The sequence below is a fragment of the Platalea leucorodia genome (genome assembly GCF_965183815.1).
Source record: "Platalea leucorodia genome assembly, chromosome: 3".
NCBI classification, from domain to species: Eukaryota; Metazoa; Chordata; class Aves; order Pelecaniformes; family Threskiornithidae; genus Platalea; species Platalea leucorodia.
The window spans coordinates 86883009-86904033 of NC_138825.1; the positions used below are offsets into that span (position 1 = coordinate 86883009).

At 38.6% G+C, this 21025-nt stretch overlaps 1 protein-coding gene across 11 annotated transcripts in view; it reads left to right on the forward strand.

Moving 5' to 3' along the window:
* The first annotated feature begins 17 nt into the window (after nucleotides 1-17).
* Nucleotides 18-21025, forward strand: part of MDN1 (midasin AAA ATPase 1) — a 109214-nt gene continuing 88206 nt past the window's right edge. For 10 of the 11 annotated variants that reach the window (XR_014227773.1, XR_014227774.1, XM_082307862.1 and 7 more), the window contains exons 1-12: nucleotides 18-191; nucleotides 5951-6177; nucleotides 6811-7035; nucleotides 8591-8698; nucleotides 8778-8970; nucleotides 10945-11157; nucleotides 12444-12575; nucleotides 14074-14177; nucleotides 16476-16590; nucleotides 18382-18575; nucleotides 19656-19737; nucleotides 20447-20542. Coding sequence is in view for 9 of the 11 variants with exons in the window: in XM_082307862.1 (XP_082163988.1) it covers nucleotides 93-191; nucleotides 5951-6177; nucleotides 6811-7035; nucleotides 8591-8698; nucleotides 8778-8970; nucleotides 10945-11157; nucleotides 12444-12575; nucleotides 14074-14177; nucleotides 16476-16590; nucleotides 18382-18575; nucleotides 19656-19737; nucleotides 20447-20542 (1788 nt within the window). In the remaining 2 variants the exon portion in view is untranslated. The remainder of the gene's footprint in view (nucleotides 192-5950; nucleotides 6178-6810; nucleotides 7036-8590; nucleotides 8699-8777; nucleotides 8971-10944; nucleotides 11158-12443; nucleotides 12576-14073; nucleotides 14178-16475; nucleotides 16591-18381; nucleotides 18576-19655; nucleotides 19738-20446; nucleotides 20543-21025) is intronic. The other variant, XM_082307870.1, reaches the window with a different exon arrangement.

Below are 21025 nucleotides of genomic sequence, written 5' to 3' on the forward strand. Positions count from 1 at the left end.
TGCCGCGCGGCCCCTGCAGCCGGCGGTCGGGCGCGCGGCCCCTTCCCGCCTCCCGCCGCTCTCCTCAGCCGCCGCCCGCGCCCCGGCGGGGGATGGCGGACCTGCGGTTCCGCCTGGCGGAGCCGCTGCAGCTGGTGGCGCGCCGGAACGAGAAGAGCAGCGCGGAGCTGAGCAGGTTCCTGGCGAAGCAGGTGAGCGGGCGGCGCGGGGCTCGGCTCGGCGGCAGCCCCCGGGCGCCCGCCCTTCCTCCCTCCGGGCGGGCCTCGCAGGGTCCGCCAGGCGGGGAAGGGGGACGCACCGCCCTGCCTTCCCCCCCCCCCTCCCCGCCGCCGCCGCCATCTCCTCCCGGCAGCTTTGTCTGCTGCCCGCGCCGCCCGGCGACCCCTCCCGCCCCCTGGTCCTCGGGCGGCCGGCGGGGCCCCGCCGGGAGCGACCCGCCGCTCGCTCTCTCTTTCTCTGTGTGTGCGTGGTGCGGTTTCTTCCCCTCCCCGCCGCTTTCAGGGTTGTGCGAGCGGAGCGCCGCGAGGTCGGTCCTCTCCCGTCCCCGGGTACCCCTCCCATTGCGCCTCCTCAGGAGGCATTTTTGCCCCGCGGCTAAAATCGTCAGTGTCTTCCAAGTGCCTTAAGGTGACTCCGAAAGCATGATGGCGAGAGACGGCACGTTGTTGCCAAGCGCTGAGACAGTATCTCGTCCCTTAGCTGCAGCATGCTACCCTGATGCTGTTTGCGCATCTTCTTTTAATTGTCTTAAAACAGCGTGCGGGGTAAAAACTCAGCGGGCTGGATTTTCTAGGGTTTGCTTCCTTTTTTTAATTGCAGCGATGCTGGAAACACGTTCCTATTTTCACTGGTTTTGTGCTTTGGCTGCCTTAACTGTGAAAAGCACACCTGTCTTCTAGGGGAGTTGAGGCCTGGCTCATTTCTGTCTCTGAAATACTTGAAGACGTGTAATAACAGGATATCAACACATCAAATGCCGTATTACTGATACTTTTCATGACAGAGCTTTTGAAGCCCCTAAGTTGTGCACACACTTTGGGGCTCAAAATCCATATTTCTGTTTGAGTGTCAAGGAACTGTCCCAGTTGTTTGAAGATTAAAAGTCTAAATCATCGTAATTTTTTGAGAATGTTGGCTTTCAGTCTGAATTACTGTTAGTTATGGTTGGGGAAAGCTTTCATGCCAGTAGTCAAGGTCTGTTGGTAGACAGATGGTTTTTTCTTCTGTCACTACAAATCATAGGATCAAAGTAAAATTGACATGAATATATATTCCTGTGTTGGAGAGTTGATGCTAATTGGTGGGAAGCAGTGATGAAGAGCTGCTACTCAAGAGAAAGAAGCAGCTGAGAAATGGAGATGGGGATGATGCAAATATGTGATGTAGCAGACGGATGGAGCGGTGAACCAGAAGTGAGTCACCGAGATCCGAGACTGGGAAAGAGACTGTGCCCTTTCCCTTCTGGCAACTGTTTAGAGATATGCTTCAGGTTTAAAGTCTTGCTAGGTAGAAATTATTAAAGAGTGATTATATACAGAGAGTCTGGAACAGCACATTAATGAACAATGACATGTTCTTTTGGAAAGTGAGTTGCTGTTTCCAAGCTTGGAAGCTACAGATCTAGGAGTGTTAGGCTTAACTTGCCACTGAACAACCACTGGCTCCAGTCATCGTACCTGATTGCCTACCAGCTACTTTGTATGTAATTTAGGAAGCATGCATTCTGGAAATCTAGAGCTCTCTTTGCTCTGCAGCTTCACTGTGTCTTTCTGGCAACTTATTTCTTCAGTGTTCCATAATGGACTGGAACTTGCCCACAACTGCTAAATAAGGAACAGTCTTTTGAGATTCGTAGTAAGGCACCCTTTATGTGGTGACGGAAGAGCTTGTTCCCTGTGCTTCGGTATGTAGCAGAAATAGAGCCTTTTCTGTAGAGTATTTGTATACCATTAACTCTGCAAAGGTATAGCAAATTTCTGTGTTCTTAAGGAGGAAAATGGGATTAAAAGCTCTCTAAAACAGTCTTTGTTTCCTGCCTTTCTATTTCTTTGGATAATTTAAGCAAACTGTATAAGCAGTAGGGCTCCACAAACTGCTGGAATGTGCTTTTGGTTGTGTGTGTTACCAAAGGTCAGAATCAGAACGTCTTCCTGCATAGAATTCCAAATGCAGATTTTGTGCAAATGCATGTATTTTGGCTCCCTGTGATGGTGTAATTTCAGGAGAGAAGTTCATTAATGTGAAGGTTAAAATGCTAGTAGGAATGGAACCTTAGTGCAGAAATATCCTAATAGTTTCTGTTCTTCGCATCCACCACTGTGCATATATGGAAATATCCAAAAGGGTCAGGTTTTTTATTTATATATTTCCTCTGTTTAATCTATGGAGCCATCTTAAGTGAACTGGAGATCTCGAGCACGCCAGTCAGGATCTCCTGTTCTATTATGTTGGTTTTTCAGCTTGGTATCCTTCATTTCGCCTTTCATTTTTCTATGCAGGAGTGAAAATTGTTTTAATAATAACTCCAAGCTCTTATTTATAGCCCTTCAGTCTTAACATTTGATGTTGAGGAGTGCCTTTATTCCTTTTTTTTTTTTTTAATAAATGTAGGAAAAAAGAGGTGACCTAGCTGTCCCAAATTCACCCAACTACTCATTGGCTGTCAGAAAAATTTCCTGACAGCCTGGCAACTAAGGCAGACTGTTTTTTTCCTAAAATATTACTTCAGCTTTTTATTTGAAAGATTAATTAGGCTTTACATCATGTAGCGTTATAAATAAGGGAGGGTATGTGGCAGTTTTGCTTCCATCCTGGAGTGTATTCTCATCTCATTCTGCTTCTAGTTTTTGAAGAGCTGTGATTTTTGGGAGACAGTATGTTAATAAATACACTGATACAAAGTCAAAGAGAACATTCTCGCTATCCTTGAAGGAGCAGTCTGTCCAACTCTATCAAATACGATGAGCTGGAGGAGGTGTAGGAATTTCTAGCTTGTTCTGCAGGTAGTTGAAGCTGTCTTGTTCTCCTTGTGAGACTGCATATCCCCCTACCTTAAAATTTTTTTCATGAAGTATGTGGGTTATAAGAAGAGTGCAGGCTCATGTTTTGCTTTATCTTACTGAACTGGACAGCTGCCAAAAAGAGTGATCCTACTCTGTTTTATTTTTGCCTCTTCCCAAGGCCAAGCCACACCTTTCCATTGCTTCTCTTATTCCGAACCTAGGCAGTGTGCTGATGCGGAAAATCCGTTCAAATTTCCTACCTGGTGGAAGACTTTGGAAGAAGGATTAATTTGGTCATCTTGCCAAATTGATTGCTGCACAGTCATACAACGGTAGAGCTGTTGTGTGAGGGAATGGAGCCGAGAACGTGTGTGCCTGTGTTGGAGGGGAAGAAGGATTTCCCACGCATGGCCCTTATGCCCTCCTACTCTTCAGAAGTATCCCGCTGTTAAATCTATGTATGGCATAATGTTCTGTGGAAACACCTGTGAGCCACAATCAGAAATGCGGCTTTCACGAGGGCCCAGTTGTTCCTTGCTGTGATCCTTTCTCTTAGCAACCTTGGGTTTTGGATTAAGCTGGTTCTTAATGAAGATTTCTGTACCTTGCGAGCACTGAGTAAATGTACTGCGCAGGTTGGGAAGGAGGTGTGCAACGTGCTGCCAGAGGAGCAACTGGGATTGTGTTTGACTCCAGGTCTCGCTCCTAGCTGTGCTTCTGTTTAACGTCCCTTTCATTAATAATACACAATGTGTGTGTATATTCTGTATTTGGAGGGACAGTCTTTTGTGATGCTTTCTTAAAGCAGCTGTTTGAAACTGTGGGCCCAGATTTAAACACTAGAATTAAACACTTTCAGATCAGCTGTCCTTTGCTACTGATTGAGAAAGTTGGGTATTTCACAAAGCCACCTTTAGTTACAAAAAACCCCTCTGACAGTATTCTTCTTTGCCATAAAATTTTTAATTTAGACTCTGAAAGGCTCTGAAATCAAACAGACGGTCTCTTTGTAGAATGAGAATGTTGTCACTGTAATTTTTGAACAGTTTTATGTGTCCTAAGGGTACTACACACAATGATTAAAAAACTGCTTGCTCTCACAAAATTGCTAATGGAATGGATTTGCTGTACAGTAGTTGTGTAACTACAGAATTTTACTGAGTCACATTATTTATTTACTATTTTATTGTTAACTGTTCCTTTTATTTGATATTGAAGGCTCTGGTTAATAAATTAAGCACCCTGTTGTGCCTTGTTTGGGTAGCCAAAGATGTAATTCATTTGGAAACTGAAGGTACTTATTTTTTTACAGTGGAGTTTGTCTCCAATTCTTTTGAGCCATGCTGCCTTTGAATAGTTTGTCAATCATTTTGCCACTCAAAATCTGATCCCTTGTAATGAACAGCGTTTTGCTTGCTCTGTGATGAATACAGACCTTCAGCTCCGTTTTAAAAATTATTTTTGATGCTGCTCTGATAGAGGAGAGGAAGGTAAACTTGTATCATGTTTCATAAAAATAAACACAAAGCATGTAAGAAACTGCTTGCAATTAGTGTGATGGTTTTGATGTTTGTACTGTATATACTGCAATTTCCCTGATTTCTTACCTGCTTTTAGGGAATGAATGTCTTTTCGAATTCAGAAGGAGACCCAAGGAACGTGAACAAGTATGCATGTATTCTAGAAGGATGTCGACAGTGATATAACCTTAGGAGGTCACCCTTTCAAAGGCAAAGTGTAGGACCTCTGCAGTCTATTTATCTTGTAACAATGAAACCATCCCATCTGCAAGCCAAGGAGCAGGTTTTACCTGAGTACCAAAAGTCTAGGAGAAGCAGAAATTGGCTGCACATGTTCCTAAAACAAAAGACCACCTGCATCACAGAATGTTTCTGTAGGAGTTTAGCAAGTGCTTGTTTTGTTTGGAAGGCTGCCTTGCCTAGCTGTATTTATGACTGTTTGCCAAGGAAGATAAAACCATCCTGATAGGATAAGGGTTTGCTCAGCAAGGGAGGGGAGAGTGGAGCATCAAAGTTAAGAGCAAAACCGCTACAGTGCAAATTCATAATCCTGATTTTTCACAAGTCAGAATTGCTTATACTGCATTATATGCTAAACATCATGAAAGCGGAGAGATGCTTGGATAGTAACATGAGCTAAAAGACCAGAGAAATTTAAGCATAAAGCACAAGAAATGGGTTGTTCTTCAGTAACAAAGTTAGGAAAGTTGGGGTGGGGTGGGTTTTTTGTGTGTTTTTTTTTTTTTTCTTTTTTTCCTAGCAGATGTGAATGTTTTTCCATCTATTCTAAGGCCTAATATTTTGTTTTGCACTGAAGGACCATTTTTATATAAAAGTAAGGAAAAAAAAAAAATCACAACTTCAAAACTGCAGATACATGCGGCTTCTTGTCAAGAGCATTGCTCACTATAATTGCTATCAGAAATATGGAAATAAGGCTGTGATCATGACTGATTGAACGCTTCTTTTTGGAAAAGAGATGGTGAACATGATGCAACTCAAACTTTTTTTAAGAAGTCGAATTCTTAAATGTTTTGTGGCTTTCCTGAGACCAAGCTGTTGAGATCAGTGGGAATTCTATTAACAAAGATTTATTAGTTCTTACAGCATTTTCCCAATTTTTTATTTAAAAAAATATTTAAGATTATTTGCTTTATCTTTCAGCTGTAAAATATAGTTGAGGATTTTGAGACTTTTTTGTAATTCCTATTTAGTGTGTCATTCTGCATGTCACTCATTCTGTTTCCCAGTTTTTTAAACATGGAGAGCTGTGTCAAGTAAGTAATTCCATTGAGAATTTTGGGCTTCCTTCTGTTTTTTGAAAGATTTGTTCCTGTAAAATTCACTGTGAATCCTGCATGAATAGTTCTGAAGTTAAAAGTCCAAATTGATTCCCATTTAACCTGTTCTTACTTTCCATTCCTCTAGATTTGGACTCAGCAGGATCGGCAGTGCATCCTCGATACGTTAGCGCAGTTATTACTGGATAAAGAATGTACTCTGTTGATTGGCCGTCAAGTTCGTCCGATCTTGTTGGATTTGTTGGAAAGAAATGCAGAAGCCATTAAAACTGGTGGCCAAATCAACCATGATCGGCATGAAAGGCTGTGTGTAGCAATGAGCAAGCTGGTTGCTGACCACCCTGATGTTTTGCCGTGAGTAATGTAACGTCTCTTTGTGCAATGTTTCAACTTCGGGAGTATATGCTTGTCAGTGTTCACTGGTGATGAGAGGTGGTGTTACAATTTGGATTGCCTCCCACAATAAAAAAATGTGTTTTGAATTAAAAGAATGATTTAGAAAATGTGCGTCTTAAGCACAGCTTATTTAAATTGAATTGTGTTGTAAGATCTAACATGATTTTTATCTTAGCGATCGAAAGAAAAGCAAAACAGCTGGCATGAAAATTGCTCACAACCAAAATCTCTGCATTTAAGATTAGACCTGTAGGCCAGTAGAACACAAAGTTATGTAAGTAGGAATCAGTATTACTTTTTCAGTAAATGAGCAATTGAAGAGATTTCACCAAAGGCAGTACTGTTTCCCCTTGATAATTAAGTAATGGTTTCTAATAAGGTAAAGTATTTGTTGTCAGCTGATTATTGAAGTCGTTGTCTTTCCCAAGTGTGGACAAAGTTAAATATAGGCCTTAGTTCTCAGTGTACTGTCAATTACTGCCTCAGAACCTCTGTCCTGATGTTTTTATTAGTGGCTATTTTCCTTTCCTCTGGCTTAGATGTCTCTGTTCCATCTCTGTCTCTCTCTCTCTCTCTCTCTTTCTTCTAAAGATTTGCTTTAAGATATTTTAAGAATACATCACCAGTTTTCCAGAGGCTTTTCCTGGAGAGCTCAGATGCAAACACAGTCCGATATGGGCGCAGACGAATGAAGTTGCGGGACCTCATGGAGGCAGCCTATAGATTTTTACAAAAGGAGCAATCAGTTTTCCGGGAGTTATGGGACTGGAGTGTGTGTATTCCACTCCTAAGGAGTCATGACACTTTAGTCCGTTGGTAAGTTAAACCCCCTAGATCTTCTCCATTGACAAGATGTATTTGTGTCTTGAATTGTATTTAACAATGTTCACATGCAAGTAGAAAAGAATCTTCAAATAATGCCAGAAAAATCTGTACCGATGGTATCTGTACCTGTGCTTCTTACCTGATCTTTTGAAAGCTGTAGTCGTCTATGAAAGTGAAACTTAGGCTAGCTCTTAGTCCTGCGTAAAACCATGGTCTGGAGAATCTTCTCAAATAACTTCAGTTTACCCAAGTTGTATTAATGGGAGATGGTGAATTTATCACTGCACCCCTCCTGTAAGCCTATTGGTGTATTACGTGCATTCTAGCATGTTATCCTAGAAAAAAGTAGAGATGGATCTCCTCTCACTCCAACTTATATTACAATGATGTATTATACTATTCTGCGTTGAAATGCTATTAACGAGTTGTTATTTTTCTATTGGTTGCATGTAGACGTGTTGGTCACTGTAAAGCTTGGCTTATTTAAGCTATCCTTCCTAATTGGCCTTGTTGCAGACTTCGCATGTGGTTTTGGTCAGATATTTTATGTTAGGTGTCTGCCTGCAGGGCTTCAACCTAGTCACATGATCTACCTTATTTAGGTGAGTGGTAGTATTGATAGTGCCTTTTGCTTATTTAAGAAAAGGTCTTTAATAGTCTTCATTTTTTTTTTAAACATAAATTCAGAATTATATTAGTAACACAATTTTAAAATAAGGTGTATAATTTAGGAAGGGCAAGAACAAGAGTGTTGTCAAATCTATCAGTCGTTTATGAAGCTCTTCTGGATGACATACACTTCGATAGTCTTAGAAAAAGAAATAGAATTTCTAATTCATTGACTGGAATTGGTTTACCTGGTGTTCAGCTAATGAGCTGAATTTTAAATTTTGTCCTGAACCAATCTTCTTCTGGCAACTCTTTTTTTTTTTTTTTTTCTTTTCTCTCCCCCGCCAAGCTCATTGAAAGCTTTGTTCTTGGAAGGTAAAACCAGTGGTATAATAAATGAAAAGTGTTTTATGATTTGTATTAAATGTCCTTTTGTTGGAAGGCAGCTTTATGTAGTAATGAATTCAAGATTTGGGAGCTGTTGGGCTTCTTTTGGCACTGAGTCTTGATTTCATTGTGTTAGGGTTATTTTAGAAATAGCATGAAATAGAAAGCAATTTTGAAAGGCAAATGGTAGGAGGAGAAGAAAAAATCAGGCAAAGAAAACCTGATTTTCATTGTCGCATATGTTTACCTTCATTGATTTGGGAAAGTGTTCTCCTTTGCTCTATTTCTGTTGATCATTCAGTCTTACAGAGAAAGGTTAGCTAGTTGGTGTATAAAGGATAAAAGTATGCCACGATAGAATTGTTTTTCTCAGTTCTGAGCTATTTCTCTAGTCTTAAAGAATATTAAGCATAGCACTAAAGTAATTTCTATCAAGAAAGTTTTCTACATGTTTTTCCAAACTTGGTATTTTGGTTTGCAGTTGACAGTTGTCCAACTAAATTTCTTAAGACTATGTTTTGACATGTTTTGTTCTAAATATAATTTTTAGGTATACTTCAAACTGTCTTGCTCTGGTTACATGCATGAATGATGAGCATAAGTTATCTTTCCTGAAGAAGATATTCAATCCTGAGGAGCTGATACATTTCAGACTAAAGTAAGAACTTTCAAAATCTTCAACGCTATCTGTTTTTGTTGATGGCTTTCAGTTGAAATAATAAACATGGATTTCACAGGCTACTAGAAGAATCTCAGCTGCAGAATGTGGAACAAGCCCTTGTTTTGGCCAATCCGGACTCCTCGTTTTGGCAAGAGGAGAAAGAACTGCAATATACGCAAGGACATATTGTATCGAGCGACCTCTCTGCGAATGTAGTAGCTGTATGTGGTATTGTGCTGCCTAGACTACAGCTTGTTTCTGAAGAGCAGGTATGTAACCCAGGGTTAAATCTGTACATTTTTGTGGTTTTTTTTGTGGTTTTGGGGGGTTGGTTTGTTGCTTTTTTGTAAGAATGCCTAAATGCGGTGAACTGACTATTTTCTGCTTAAATGGTGTTGAGATACTACGAGTAATAACTGTATCTTTAGCTTTCTTCATGTGTGCTGTAAGCTAGCATTGCATAATATAGACACTGCAAAGAAGCTCTGCAGTGGAATGAAGCAACGAAGGCGTAATAGTGCTGTTCATTTTGGCTTCGTGTAGTGGTTCTTATGAACATACTACAAAAGAATACTCAGCCTTACGTAGTATCTCCAGCCCAAGTTAGGGTGATATTCCATAGCTGCGTAAAGCCAGGATCTGGCACGGTTGCTTTTGCCTGTGTGAAGTAGTTTTTTGTGCTATAAAGACATCTTATCAACAGCCTTTCTCCAAACATATTCTTGGTTCTTCTCTTAAAAGAAAACAAGGCTGCTACTTACTCTTCTAGGGGGCAAAAAAAAAAAAGGGGGGGAGAGGAAGTGAGCAAGAACTTACTTTCTCCATTTGAGTGAAGTGTAATGCAGAATGTAGTGCCTTATAGCTTTAGGAAGTCCATCAAAGGCATAAACATTTTTGAGCAAACAGTATTTAACCTTTTTTCTCTTGAGATGCTGTTCATCTTGAACTGTTCAGGTTCTTTGTGGCTGCAGCTAGTATTCGTGACTGTGTTTCTCATTTAGGCACAGTTTTAGCTCTTAGCTGAGTATTTCTAGTTAATTTTGCAACACTGATCTACAAATGAAGGACAAAGAAATGAATGAGGACTACCAATGTGCAGAATTTCTTGAGTAGCAGAAGCAAGGAAAGAGGAAATTCCTCCCAAATTCTCCCCCCTGCCCCAACTTCTGTAGTTGAATTTGCTGTATTCTAGCTTTTTTTAATAGGATTGAGGGTGTGGTTTGAAATTCATTGCAGCAGGGGAAACTGTAGAGCTGTTGAAGGACATTCTTATTCCCAAGCCAGTGTCATTTCTGCTGCAGCTGTGCTGAAGCTAGGCCATGCTATAAACTGGATTGCTGAAAGGATAATCATTGTCTGTGGGGGAGGAGAGAACTTCCCAACAAGGCATGCTTTTATTTTTTAATAGCTACAGGTAGTTCCAGTTATGCTGGGGAGGTCTGATGAAGAGGTAGGAGCAAACTGTGAGGGAAAGCAGGTACTCTTATAAACTAGCATTGTTACCAGAGAAGTACCTGACACTATATCTGAAAAGAAGATCAAACTTAAATCCAAGACACTTGTTTCGGTGCCGTACGTACTCTGATTTCTTTTCTCTCTGCCTTTTGGCAGGAAAGCACTAATTTTTGTGCCGTATGCTGATATATAAATGACTGTAGGAGAATCAAAATATTTGGAGAGTATCTGTAGCATTGATTAATTACCATTCAGTAAACTACATTAATTGCATTTTGAATAAAATAAAAATGTTACTGAATTTACCTTTTTTTCATGCACTGAGTTTAATGATCTTATACTTTGGCCTGTACAGAAGAAGTAAATACAACAGTTAATATTCATACTTGCATCATCTGAATCTAACTGCTATTTGATTTGTCCTGTGATTTGGATCTATTCTGATGACTTAATTTCACTTATATTGCAAATTGTATTTGATTGACATGTGTTATGATTGAATAGTTACTATGCCTGTACTGACAACTTAGTGTGAACTCCCTCTGGGAACAAATTGTACATATACTTTATTAAGTGTTTCACCTATAATAGGTTTTTGATGAAATCTATTTTAATATCTGTCATTAAATACAGCTTTAGAATCCTTTATTTTATTTGATATGTGTTGGCAGATCTGGAGGCCAAAATTTTCCAGTTGTCAGACTCACTTTCCTAATTGTTCTGTGTTGTACAACATGTAAAAAAAGTAACGATTACAGTGTAATAACTCAAATTTTATGTTTGAACAGGAAAATAACACCGGCTGTTTTGTTTTGGTTGAATCTGCCTTCACAAATCTTCAAAACCTTGCTATTGCTGTAGCGTATCAGAGTCCTGTTTTATTAGAAGGACCAATAGGATGTGGCAAAACTTCTTTAATTGAATATTTAGCAGCTGTTACAGGAAGAACAAAGCCTCCTCATATTTTGAAAGTCCAGCTTGGGGATCAAACTGATAGTAAGGTAATCAATGAAGTTGTTTTATGGTTGGATGATCAGACATAATTTTTACTTAAAGCATGGACTTAACTTTCTAATAAGATAATGTTTAACTTTTTACCCAAAGACACCACAACCCCCAACTCCGTAGTATCGGTCTTACTATCAATGAGAATAAATAAATGTGAAGAAAAATCACAGTTAAGCTTCAGTAGGTTTTAAATTCTGTGTGTAATTGTGCTGTATCTGTTTCATTCAAATTACATTTTATCAGGGTTTTTTTATGTGGAAGAGCCCTATTGATTTTTTTAATTAAAAGTTTTATTTGTATTGGAAAAAAAATTATTCTAGAATGACTCAAGCTGGTGCTGAAGGCTATATGGACACTTTTATTTCAGTGTAAGTGAGCTAATGTCAGTTTATTCTGATTCTAGTTTTTTGTGGTAAAGGTGAGATCAAATAAGATCCTGTGATGTTGAGGATGCTTGCACTTACATAATAGTGATCGAGCTCTACCTGTAGAGATAAAAACAGAGGTGAAGATATTTTCACATTCTTCTGGTTTTGCATATATAACTTTTGAGCTTGAATTGATTTATGTTGTTTAGCTCAATTTATATTTAGTTTTCCAGGGTGGTTAGTGTCTACCAGAAGTGCTATCTGAAGGTTTTTATTAGCATGCATAAGCACCTTCTTTACTTGCACAGAACAGCTGATTTCACTGTCTCACAACTATTTTCCACAAGAGTATCTTTTCATATACATGAGTAAGACCACCATATTAAGAAAAAGTGATAAAGTTCAAGGTACAAAATATGTAGTAGTAAAACCATAAACTTATTTATTTAAGGAATGCTTAAACGTGGAAGTTAAATGTTACAGAGAAGCAACTGGTTTTGTATCTTTGAATAACTTGCTTTAGAATTCCTCTTACTAGGTTAGTCACAGACTTTTCAAAAATGTAAAATAGAGTTCAGTGCAACCCTAGATAGTTTTGTATGTTATACTGTTGATTATTTGTTAATTATGGTGGCACAGCTCTGTAAATTCACTTCTGATTACCTGGTTCATTTTAATTACTATGTTTCAGTTAGATTGTCATCGATGTGGAGGGGTAAAACTTTTTTTTTCTTAATTAAAAAAAAAAAGTGTAATGCTGGGCACAGATTACCAGATGGATTATTTAGTACTGTGGAGCCTAAGTGAGTGTTACTTATAGATCATCTTTGGTAATTTTTGTAAGTTCTTACTCTGAGTTTTTAAGGGATGTAACGAACAGGTCTCTAAGTTACTGATTGTTTCTGTCATAGACGCTGCTTGGTATGTATCGTTGTACAGATGTACCAGGGGAGTTTGTATGGCAGCCTGGAACCTTGACACAAGCTGTTACCAAAGGTCACTGGATACTTCTGGAGGATATTGATTATGCTCCTCTGGATGTGGTATGTAGGTTCATGTTTGCTGTAAGGTGCTGGTCTTAAGGCCCATGCTAGCAATTTTTGGAGTCTAATCACCGTGAGCTCTGCAGCAGCATGCTGAAAATACTGCCCCTTTAAAAGGGGTTAGCAAGAATTAACCTGTCTGTGTTCGTTCACATATTAGTGCACCGCATTAGTTTTTGTCATTGTTTTAGAGTAGTCATGACTGCCACTGATGCTAAATTTCACTCTGAAGATTTGAATTGACACTGATAATGAGCTATGTGTATTTTAAATCATGTTTTAATATTTGAAAACAAATGTGGCTCCAAACACCACAGAATATCATCACTGTATTAGAGTGGTGCTGTTAATAAGATTTTTTTTTTTTTTAGTGTTTTGTTATGTGGGGTTTTTTGTTTCTATTTTTTTTTCTTACACATTTTTTACCTCTAGCTTGGATATTAAAAATGTGTTGTTACACTAAGCAGTGTAGGTTTTAACAGATTTCCTGTTTTCAGCTCCAGAACGAGTAGTTTAGACTGTCATCCTTCCCTTTTGAAGTAATGGCTGCTGAAAGCATATCTTCTGCAAGAATGATGTCATAGAGAAGTTTTGCTATATAGGCCTGCTGGGCATTCTGCAGATAGTTGTTTTCTTTCATATCTGTTCTTTAAAACATCCTTTGTATGACTAAATAACCTGACAGCTCATTTATTGGGTTCTAGGCTTCTGAAATATAGGGAATTTATAAGAGAGCCAAGAAATACTGCTTGTATATACTAGACAGGTTTTCACTGCTAGTGGGTCATGCGCTTATTTGCTTCTATGGACTCAGCTCATTGCACTCATCAGAAGCATGCCCCGAGTAGTATCCTGCATTCGTGTCTCCCTTTCTTCAGGTCCTCCCTGCGGGCATCCCGTCTCCTTTCTCCATATCAAAGTCCCCATACTTGCCTCCCTCTGTGCTGAGGGATCATTGTGGTCCTACCTCCCTTTTTTCCTTCTACCATTATTACTGTACTTCTGCATGGAAGGATAGATTCTTTAAATAGACACCAAATTCTCCTGGGGGTAGCAGGGTATACACTGAAAAATGTTGATGTTTGACATCTTTGAGATGCAGGTCATCTTTGTTCAGGCAGATAAAGAAAATAAGGCTTCTGACGCAAAAGTGTCTAATGATTCATTTGACAATTCAAAATAAATAGTTTTGATTTAGACTTGCAGGGTAAAGACTGTCATTTCCATTCTCTTACTGTTAAATCTGGATACAGGAGAATGAAGATAGGGAAACATTATACCTGTGACTTCCACCGCTGATTAAAATTACCGGGGACTCTGCAATTCCTGTCAGTGTCACTTGGAAGTGTAATCTGCAGGAACAGCTGTTGCTGACAATGTAGTGGTTCTCAGTAGATGTGCTCTAGCATCTGAAGTGTGAAATGAGTGTGGATAGGTGTGCTGTCTGTTACAGTTTCACAAAAAAAATTTGTTTTATAAATTTTCTTCTCTTCTCCAGATCTCTGTGCTGATTCCTCTTTTGGAAAAAAGAGAGTTGCTAATTCCTGGTCGTGGTGACTGTTTAAAAGTAGCATCGGGATTCCAGTTTTTTGCAACCAGGAGGTAGGGTTATGTTGTGATTTAACCCCAGCCAGCAACTAAGCACCACACAGCTGCTTGCTCACTCCTCCCCTCCCCTGGTGGGAAGACGGAGAGAATTGGAAGGGTAAAAAAAAAACCAAACAAAAACCAAAACCAAACAAACAAAAAAACCCAAACTCATGGGTTGAGATAAGAACAGTTTAATAATTGAAGTAAAATAAAATAGAGTAGTAGTAGTAGTAGTAATATAATAATCGTACTATAATAATATGCAAAGCAAGTGATACGCTATACAATTGCTCACCACCTGCTGACCGATGCCCAGCCTGTCCCTGAGCAGCAATCGCTGCCCCCCGGCCAACTCCCCCAGCTTTATATACTGAGCGTGACGCCACATGGTATGGCATAGCCCTTTGGCCAGTCTGGGTCAGCTGTCCTGGCTGTGCTCCCTCCCAGCTTCTTGTGCACCGGGCAGAGCATGGGAAGCTGAAAAGTCCTTGACCAATGTAAGCACTGCTTAGCAACAACTAAAACATCAGTGTGTTATCAACATTATTCTCATCCTAAATCCAAAACAGCACTATACCAGTTACTAGGAAGAAAATTAACTCTATCCCAGCTGAAACCAGGACAGCTTACAAAGTTAAATGATGTTAAGAGCATGGATATCCTGTTTTTAAGTCAAAGACAGCAAGTGCAATTTACTTGGTCAGGAGTATTTTAGCGATTTCCAATTAACAAGCAATAGAAGCCACAGCAGTTGTGAAAGGAATTTTTTCACTTTAGAGCAGTCTTATATTAGTAGTGGGTGAATGCAGTCTTTGTACAGAAAAGTCACTTCAACGAGGCTGAAGGAATGAAGCTTGCTGGGGGGGGAACCCTGCAAAACCAACCCCCCATCAAAACAAAATGCCACTCTCGGCAATTGCTGTGTGAAAAAGTTTTATGACTGATATCCACAAGGTGTCTTGACTTGCTAGTTTTAGCAGCACCTGTGTAAAATATTTCTTAATTTTGTTGATCTTGGGGTAGTTGGTAGTCTGACTACTGAATGTGTTTAGTTTTCTGGGTTTTGTTTTTATTCCACCTTCTCCTTGAGCAATCATGCACATGTTCCCTGGAAGATATTTTTTAAGAGTTTCATTAATAATTTTAACTGAATGTTGCATCTATAATAAGATAAAGTTATTTGGGAATCAAGAAAAAAAAGAAATAGAAGGGAAAAAAAATTTAAAAAATCCGATTTGTGAAAGTCTTGTGTCAGTATAGAGGTTTGTAATGCTTTCTAACGAGAAGAAGATTTAGAGTGCTCTCCCTCATGGTTCACTGTAGTAATGGCTCATGCATCAGATGTCAAAATGTCTTCATGTATATTAAGACATAATATTGTATCAAGATTAAAGGTTAGGATATCTAGAAGGGGAATGGCTACATGGTTTGAAAATGTTTTGTAGTTTACTTCAAAGCCTTTAACAAATTTTCCTGCTTCTGTCTTCCTTCCATAGTTTTTGATTTATCTGACCTATTTTTTCTGGAATTGAGTCTTTTGGATTCAACTGTCTTTTGGTTGCCTCATCTCCCAGAATTTTCTTCTTTGGTATACTTGGTCAACAGTTTGTATAGCAGCAAATTATAGTTTCCATTGGGCTAGTTAGAGCAGATTCAATAAGTCTGTTACAGTTTCCAGCTATGGAATATTATTTTAAAATAAACCCACTAAAAAAAAAAAGGCGAAACCACAAAACCAATATCTAATTCTTTGTATGTGCAAGGCTACTTCCACAGTGAGTGTGTAGTTATATGTGCAGTAAAAAAAAAAAAGTACGGAACAAAATATATGATGGAAAGGGCTGTGAACCTGAAGAATGAGGAAAAAGAATCAGAAAAGACTGTGGAGGGGACAGGGACTGCAGATGCTTTTCCTGCATCGCTGGAATAGAGCACAGATTCTTTAGGATCCTTCAGGATCTGTGGAAGATATTTCCCAGGCCACTTCTGTCAGGCTCCTCTCTTTACAAAGCATTCTCTATGTTGCTTCTGATAGACGTAACTTATTGTCAGTCGTCTTTCTGCAAGTATCTCTAAGATTTTGCACTACAGGGGAAAAAAACACTGTGATAAAAGAGCAGGTAATTTGGAAAGAAGAGATAGGCAGGATAGGGTATGTGACAATACAGAGACAAACAGCAGGTGATCTAGGCATGCACGTTATGCTGTAGCAACAGTATGTAATGTGTTCTTTGATGCACAGGAATGCACTGAAAATGCTGAATTCTTCAGAAAGACACAACATTGTTTCTTCATGTTGTTTTGATTTAGGATATTCAGTTGTGGTGGAGGTTGGTACAGACAGCAAAGCAGCCACGCTGCTCTTTTGGACAAATATTGGACCAAAATACATCTGGATAACATGAGCAAAGGAGAACTTAAGGAGGTATGGTGTGTGTTGCTCTATTGTGGCACGTGAATAATTGTTTCAATTAAGGATAATAAGTGTTTTTCAGTAATAAATTTGATCCTTATTTTTATGTCCAAGTTCCACAATACACCCTTATTGCTTCAGATCTATGCTGCCAGTTTTGAAGTGAATGGACAGTTTGTCAGGAAAATTTGAAGTGAATTGGACACAGATTCCTGGAACTTGGCTGTTCTGCAAACACAGTTCTGCTTTGAGTGGGTCTAAGAATCAAATTACTTTGCCATTTTGTAGCCCACAGATTTAAAAACAGAGAGAAAAAGGAGAGGAGAAAAAAAAAAAAAGAAAATTGGCCTTACTGTAATCCTGAGTTCTAAGGTTTGAGATGAAAAGTAGTTGGTCAGTTATCAATTACAAATGACTGTTTCTATTGACATCTTTTGTTAGCATCTCTAGGGAATGTTTGCTTCGTGTAGTCCTTCAAAAAATTGAAGGAGCTCAGGACTTAAATGAGAATAGAGTTCTCTGGAGAGTCTCCTTGTGACACAGAGCTCAGAATAGGATCTGGTTTTAAAAGAGCCTTGCCTAAGGGAAAAGGGGGTGAATAGTCTCTAGCGGAAGAGTTGAGGAGAAAGTTCTGAATTTTCTACAATGAAGAAGATAGTTTTTCAGTAGGATTCATACATTCCTTGGAACTCATTCAGCAGCCAGCACAGTTATGGGTGACTCTAAATATCTGTGTGTTTTTTCCATTTTGTCATTTGTCAGCTAGTTGTTAGGAATGGGGCAAGAACAGCACTTATTTCGTACTTGTAGATTTTGTTGGAGGGGAAGCAAGTAGATGCGTGGGGAGGCACCTGCAGACAGTTTGCTGGAGATATACACGCTTGTGTGCTGTAGTTGCTTCTACTACAAATAGATCCACGTGGGCAGGAATTCTAGGAAGCTCACAGCTGCAGTATTAAAAAAGGCTATCTGGCTGAACTGATGTCAAAGATGACCTCCAGAAAGGACCAATATTCAAGTAAAGCTTGGCTGTCAAAACCTTAAGAAAAAAGGAAGCTTCAGTGCTAAATGTGTCACTTACCACTAGGTTCTTTCTGTTATTTTTTGTAACTTTGTAACTCAAGTCACAAAAATATATAAATCAAACACTGTTTAAGATTCTCTAGTAGTAGAAGAAAAGACAGTGGTAGAAAACACCCACTTGCTTGTCTTGAAAATAGACTCATGTTCTGGTTAATCTTAAAAGTCAGTTTGGCATGGTAGGACCAGTGTTCCTGGCCTGTATCTGTCAAAAGCATATTTTGGGAAGCAATAATCTTGGTTGGCAAGCTTTAGTGGAGAGAACTGAGCTGAAAGGAAATTACATAAGAAAAATTGGCCCCTTAATGTGGCTTTGTCAGCACAGCAAATAGACAACTTGACTGAATTTTTTTTGAGCATTCATAAAAAGGACAGGAGATAAGAACTTTTGTTATCCATTGTAAAGTGGTATGATCATGACTTGAGTTTAGATAGGGTTGAGTGTACCTTTTGTTCTTCCTGTTGGCATTTGTGCAAATGTATTAAATGAATTGGAGTAGAGTTGAGTTGGCAAAATTCACTTTTGCCATCCAAGTCGATATCATACAAGTCACAATGATTTTTGTTTTCTTCAGATGAGAGATTCCAAGAGAGCGGTTTTGTGTAGCTTGAATATCTATTGAAGTGTATCCTGTTAAAATTTGGGGGGGCTGGTGGTTTCCTTCCAGTGTTAAAGATTTTTTTTGTTTGTTTGAGTTTTGTGGGTTTTTCTTCTTTTTTCAGGTTCTTCAAAGGAGATACCCCAACCTTGCTCTTGTAACTGATCACTTGCTAGACATTTACATTCACCTTACGGGAGACAAGTATCAGGCATCAGAAAACAGTGCTTCTGGCTCCAGGCACATACCAGAAGATTCATCAGAATTAAGATCAGAAAATAAGAAACAAAATCTGGAAGGACGAGAACTATCTCTAAGGTTGTCTTTTCTTATATGTTTATCAGAAGGAAATTTAGTCAGCTAGCTGCAGAGATAGAAGGGTTTATTTTTGTTATTTTTCTTATTATTTTTTAATAGTGATAAAAGTTTGAATAATTAAACTGGAATTGCATAAAAATTGGAAAAATCCATTTTTCATTTTAAAATAATCATTAATGTATCTTAAAAAAAAAATCCCAGTCTGAATTATTTAGGACTTCTGATTTGCTATACTTTTTTTTTATGAAAAAAATGTAGGTTTTGTCATATGTGGTGCTGAGTTGGTATCAAGCCATATGGATTACTTCTCAATTCAGCTTAACACAGAATATCATTTCTAGTTAAGAACTGTTGACTGAAATGTCCTGTATAACGTTGTCACAGTAGCTAGTAGATAATATGTGCAGCAATTGTATATATTTGCTTATCTAGATAATTTCGTATTAGACACAACATTCTAACTTACAGATGACTGAAAATAACCAGATCTGTAGTGTACTGTTAATTTCAGAATTTTTATGATGAAATGCAACTTGACATTCAATTATTTATTCCTGTCATAGCGAACGTCAATTCTACTCGTGGAATTTCTGTAACCAGTAGTGTTTTGTGAATTAGTCAGTAAATACTAGGTGTGGGTAGTACCTAATATATTTGTGAAGCATAAGAATACCACTAATCTTAAAACAGCAGTTGTTTTTCTAGAATTAGATGTTTCCTTTTCTTGCCTTCTGGAAGATTTTGTTGTTGCTATGGAATCAGTATCTTGAAAACAGAGGTTTTTATACCTTTCTGGATGAAAGGCTTGCTGCTTTTCATTTTTTCAATTTCATATTTACTTTATGGTTTGATGGAGTGTCTATTACTATTTCTAAGCAATATACCTGAAAGCAGCGCTGTTGGTCTTTATGTGCTCAGCTGCTCTTTAGAATTAGCATCCTATTTATATGTGTCTTCCTGTGGACAACTTACACAAATGTGCAATTGCCAGAAGACGATATAATGACCTAAGCTGAACATGAAAGAAGGTGCTGTGCTTTTTGGCTTGATTGTACCAAATCTTTTTGTTTTTCTTTTTAGAGACTTACTGAATTGGTGCAGCAGGATTGCTTACAACTTTGACAGTAATTCTTCAACCACAGCAGTGAATATTTTTCAGGAGGTGCGGTAAGACTTGATCCAGAAATTGCTTACCCAGATTCTAGCATTGTCTCACAAATCTTAAAAATACTCTATTTGGGAATGTGAGATGAGGATTTATGTTTAGTTTTATCTGAAGCAATTGGACTGTAGTTGGAATGTTTGTGATCTGTCTGTTGGAGGCTTTCCTTACTACTAGGAAAATTGTTTGCAGTAATGTGCTGAAAGCCAATCCAGACTTACTACTTCATACAAACAGCATGCTGCAACATAATTTTAACTGATATGAGCTGGGATTGCATATGACGGAGAGTAAAAGTTTTAAGATATTTTCTTTTTCTTGTAATATGAGGCTTCTTTCCTACTTTCCTGTGCATCAATTTGCATTCCAGGTTTGGAATTTTTCAGGTGTGCATCAGTCAGAAGTAATTTTAAGATGTGAAATCTTACGATGCTTCCTTCTCCATTTTGGTCCATTCATCTAAAAATAGCTTCTGTGACCGGGCTTTGAAAAGCTTTTACTTTCAGTAGAAACCCACTGCGCTACAGAGTTTAGAAGTTCTTATTACATCCTTTTGAACTCCATTGCTTGACTCGATCTGTGGACAGTGAAATAATTTCATTTACCATGGCTGGATTGGATTCAGGCTCATGTAGATTAAGATGGTGCTTGTCAAATCATATCATACAAAATTTGTATTGAAGAAGTTGGTTTGTTTTCCCCTTGACAGGCATTGGACTGTTTCACAGCTATGCTGTCCAACCAAGGCAGCAGACAGAAAATGGCAAAAGTTATTGGAAGTAAACTAAACATTTCCAAGAAAAAGGTATGTTGAGCTATAATTAACATGATGCTTATTGGTAATAGTCTATAACTTGCAATTTTTCTAGTAATTAATTTAAATGTGTTCTGCTACTTTTCTTGAAAATTATACCCATCTCTCTGTCCCAAACACTTTTTTTTTGCTCTCTGTACTGTCCCGGGATCTACATTTTTCTCCTGTTTTATTTTTAGCTGCATTTTTTTAAGTTCCAGTGAACCTATTTCAGAGCAGATTGCAAATGGCTTCATCACGCAAAAGAAGGATCGCACAGCTGGAACAGCACAGTTGCCTAAGCACATGATACTGCTAGATGCACAGAGTAGTAAAGAATGTGTGTTTTCTTTAGTGGTTACAGTGAACTTTAATCACTTAAACAAAGAGATCGGAGAGAAAAATAATCTTCCTTACTACTTTTTCTGTAATCATGGATTCCAAAATCAAGTACCTCTCTAGAGGCTAGTAACGCTCTGTATATTAATAGCATGT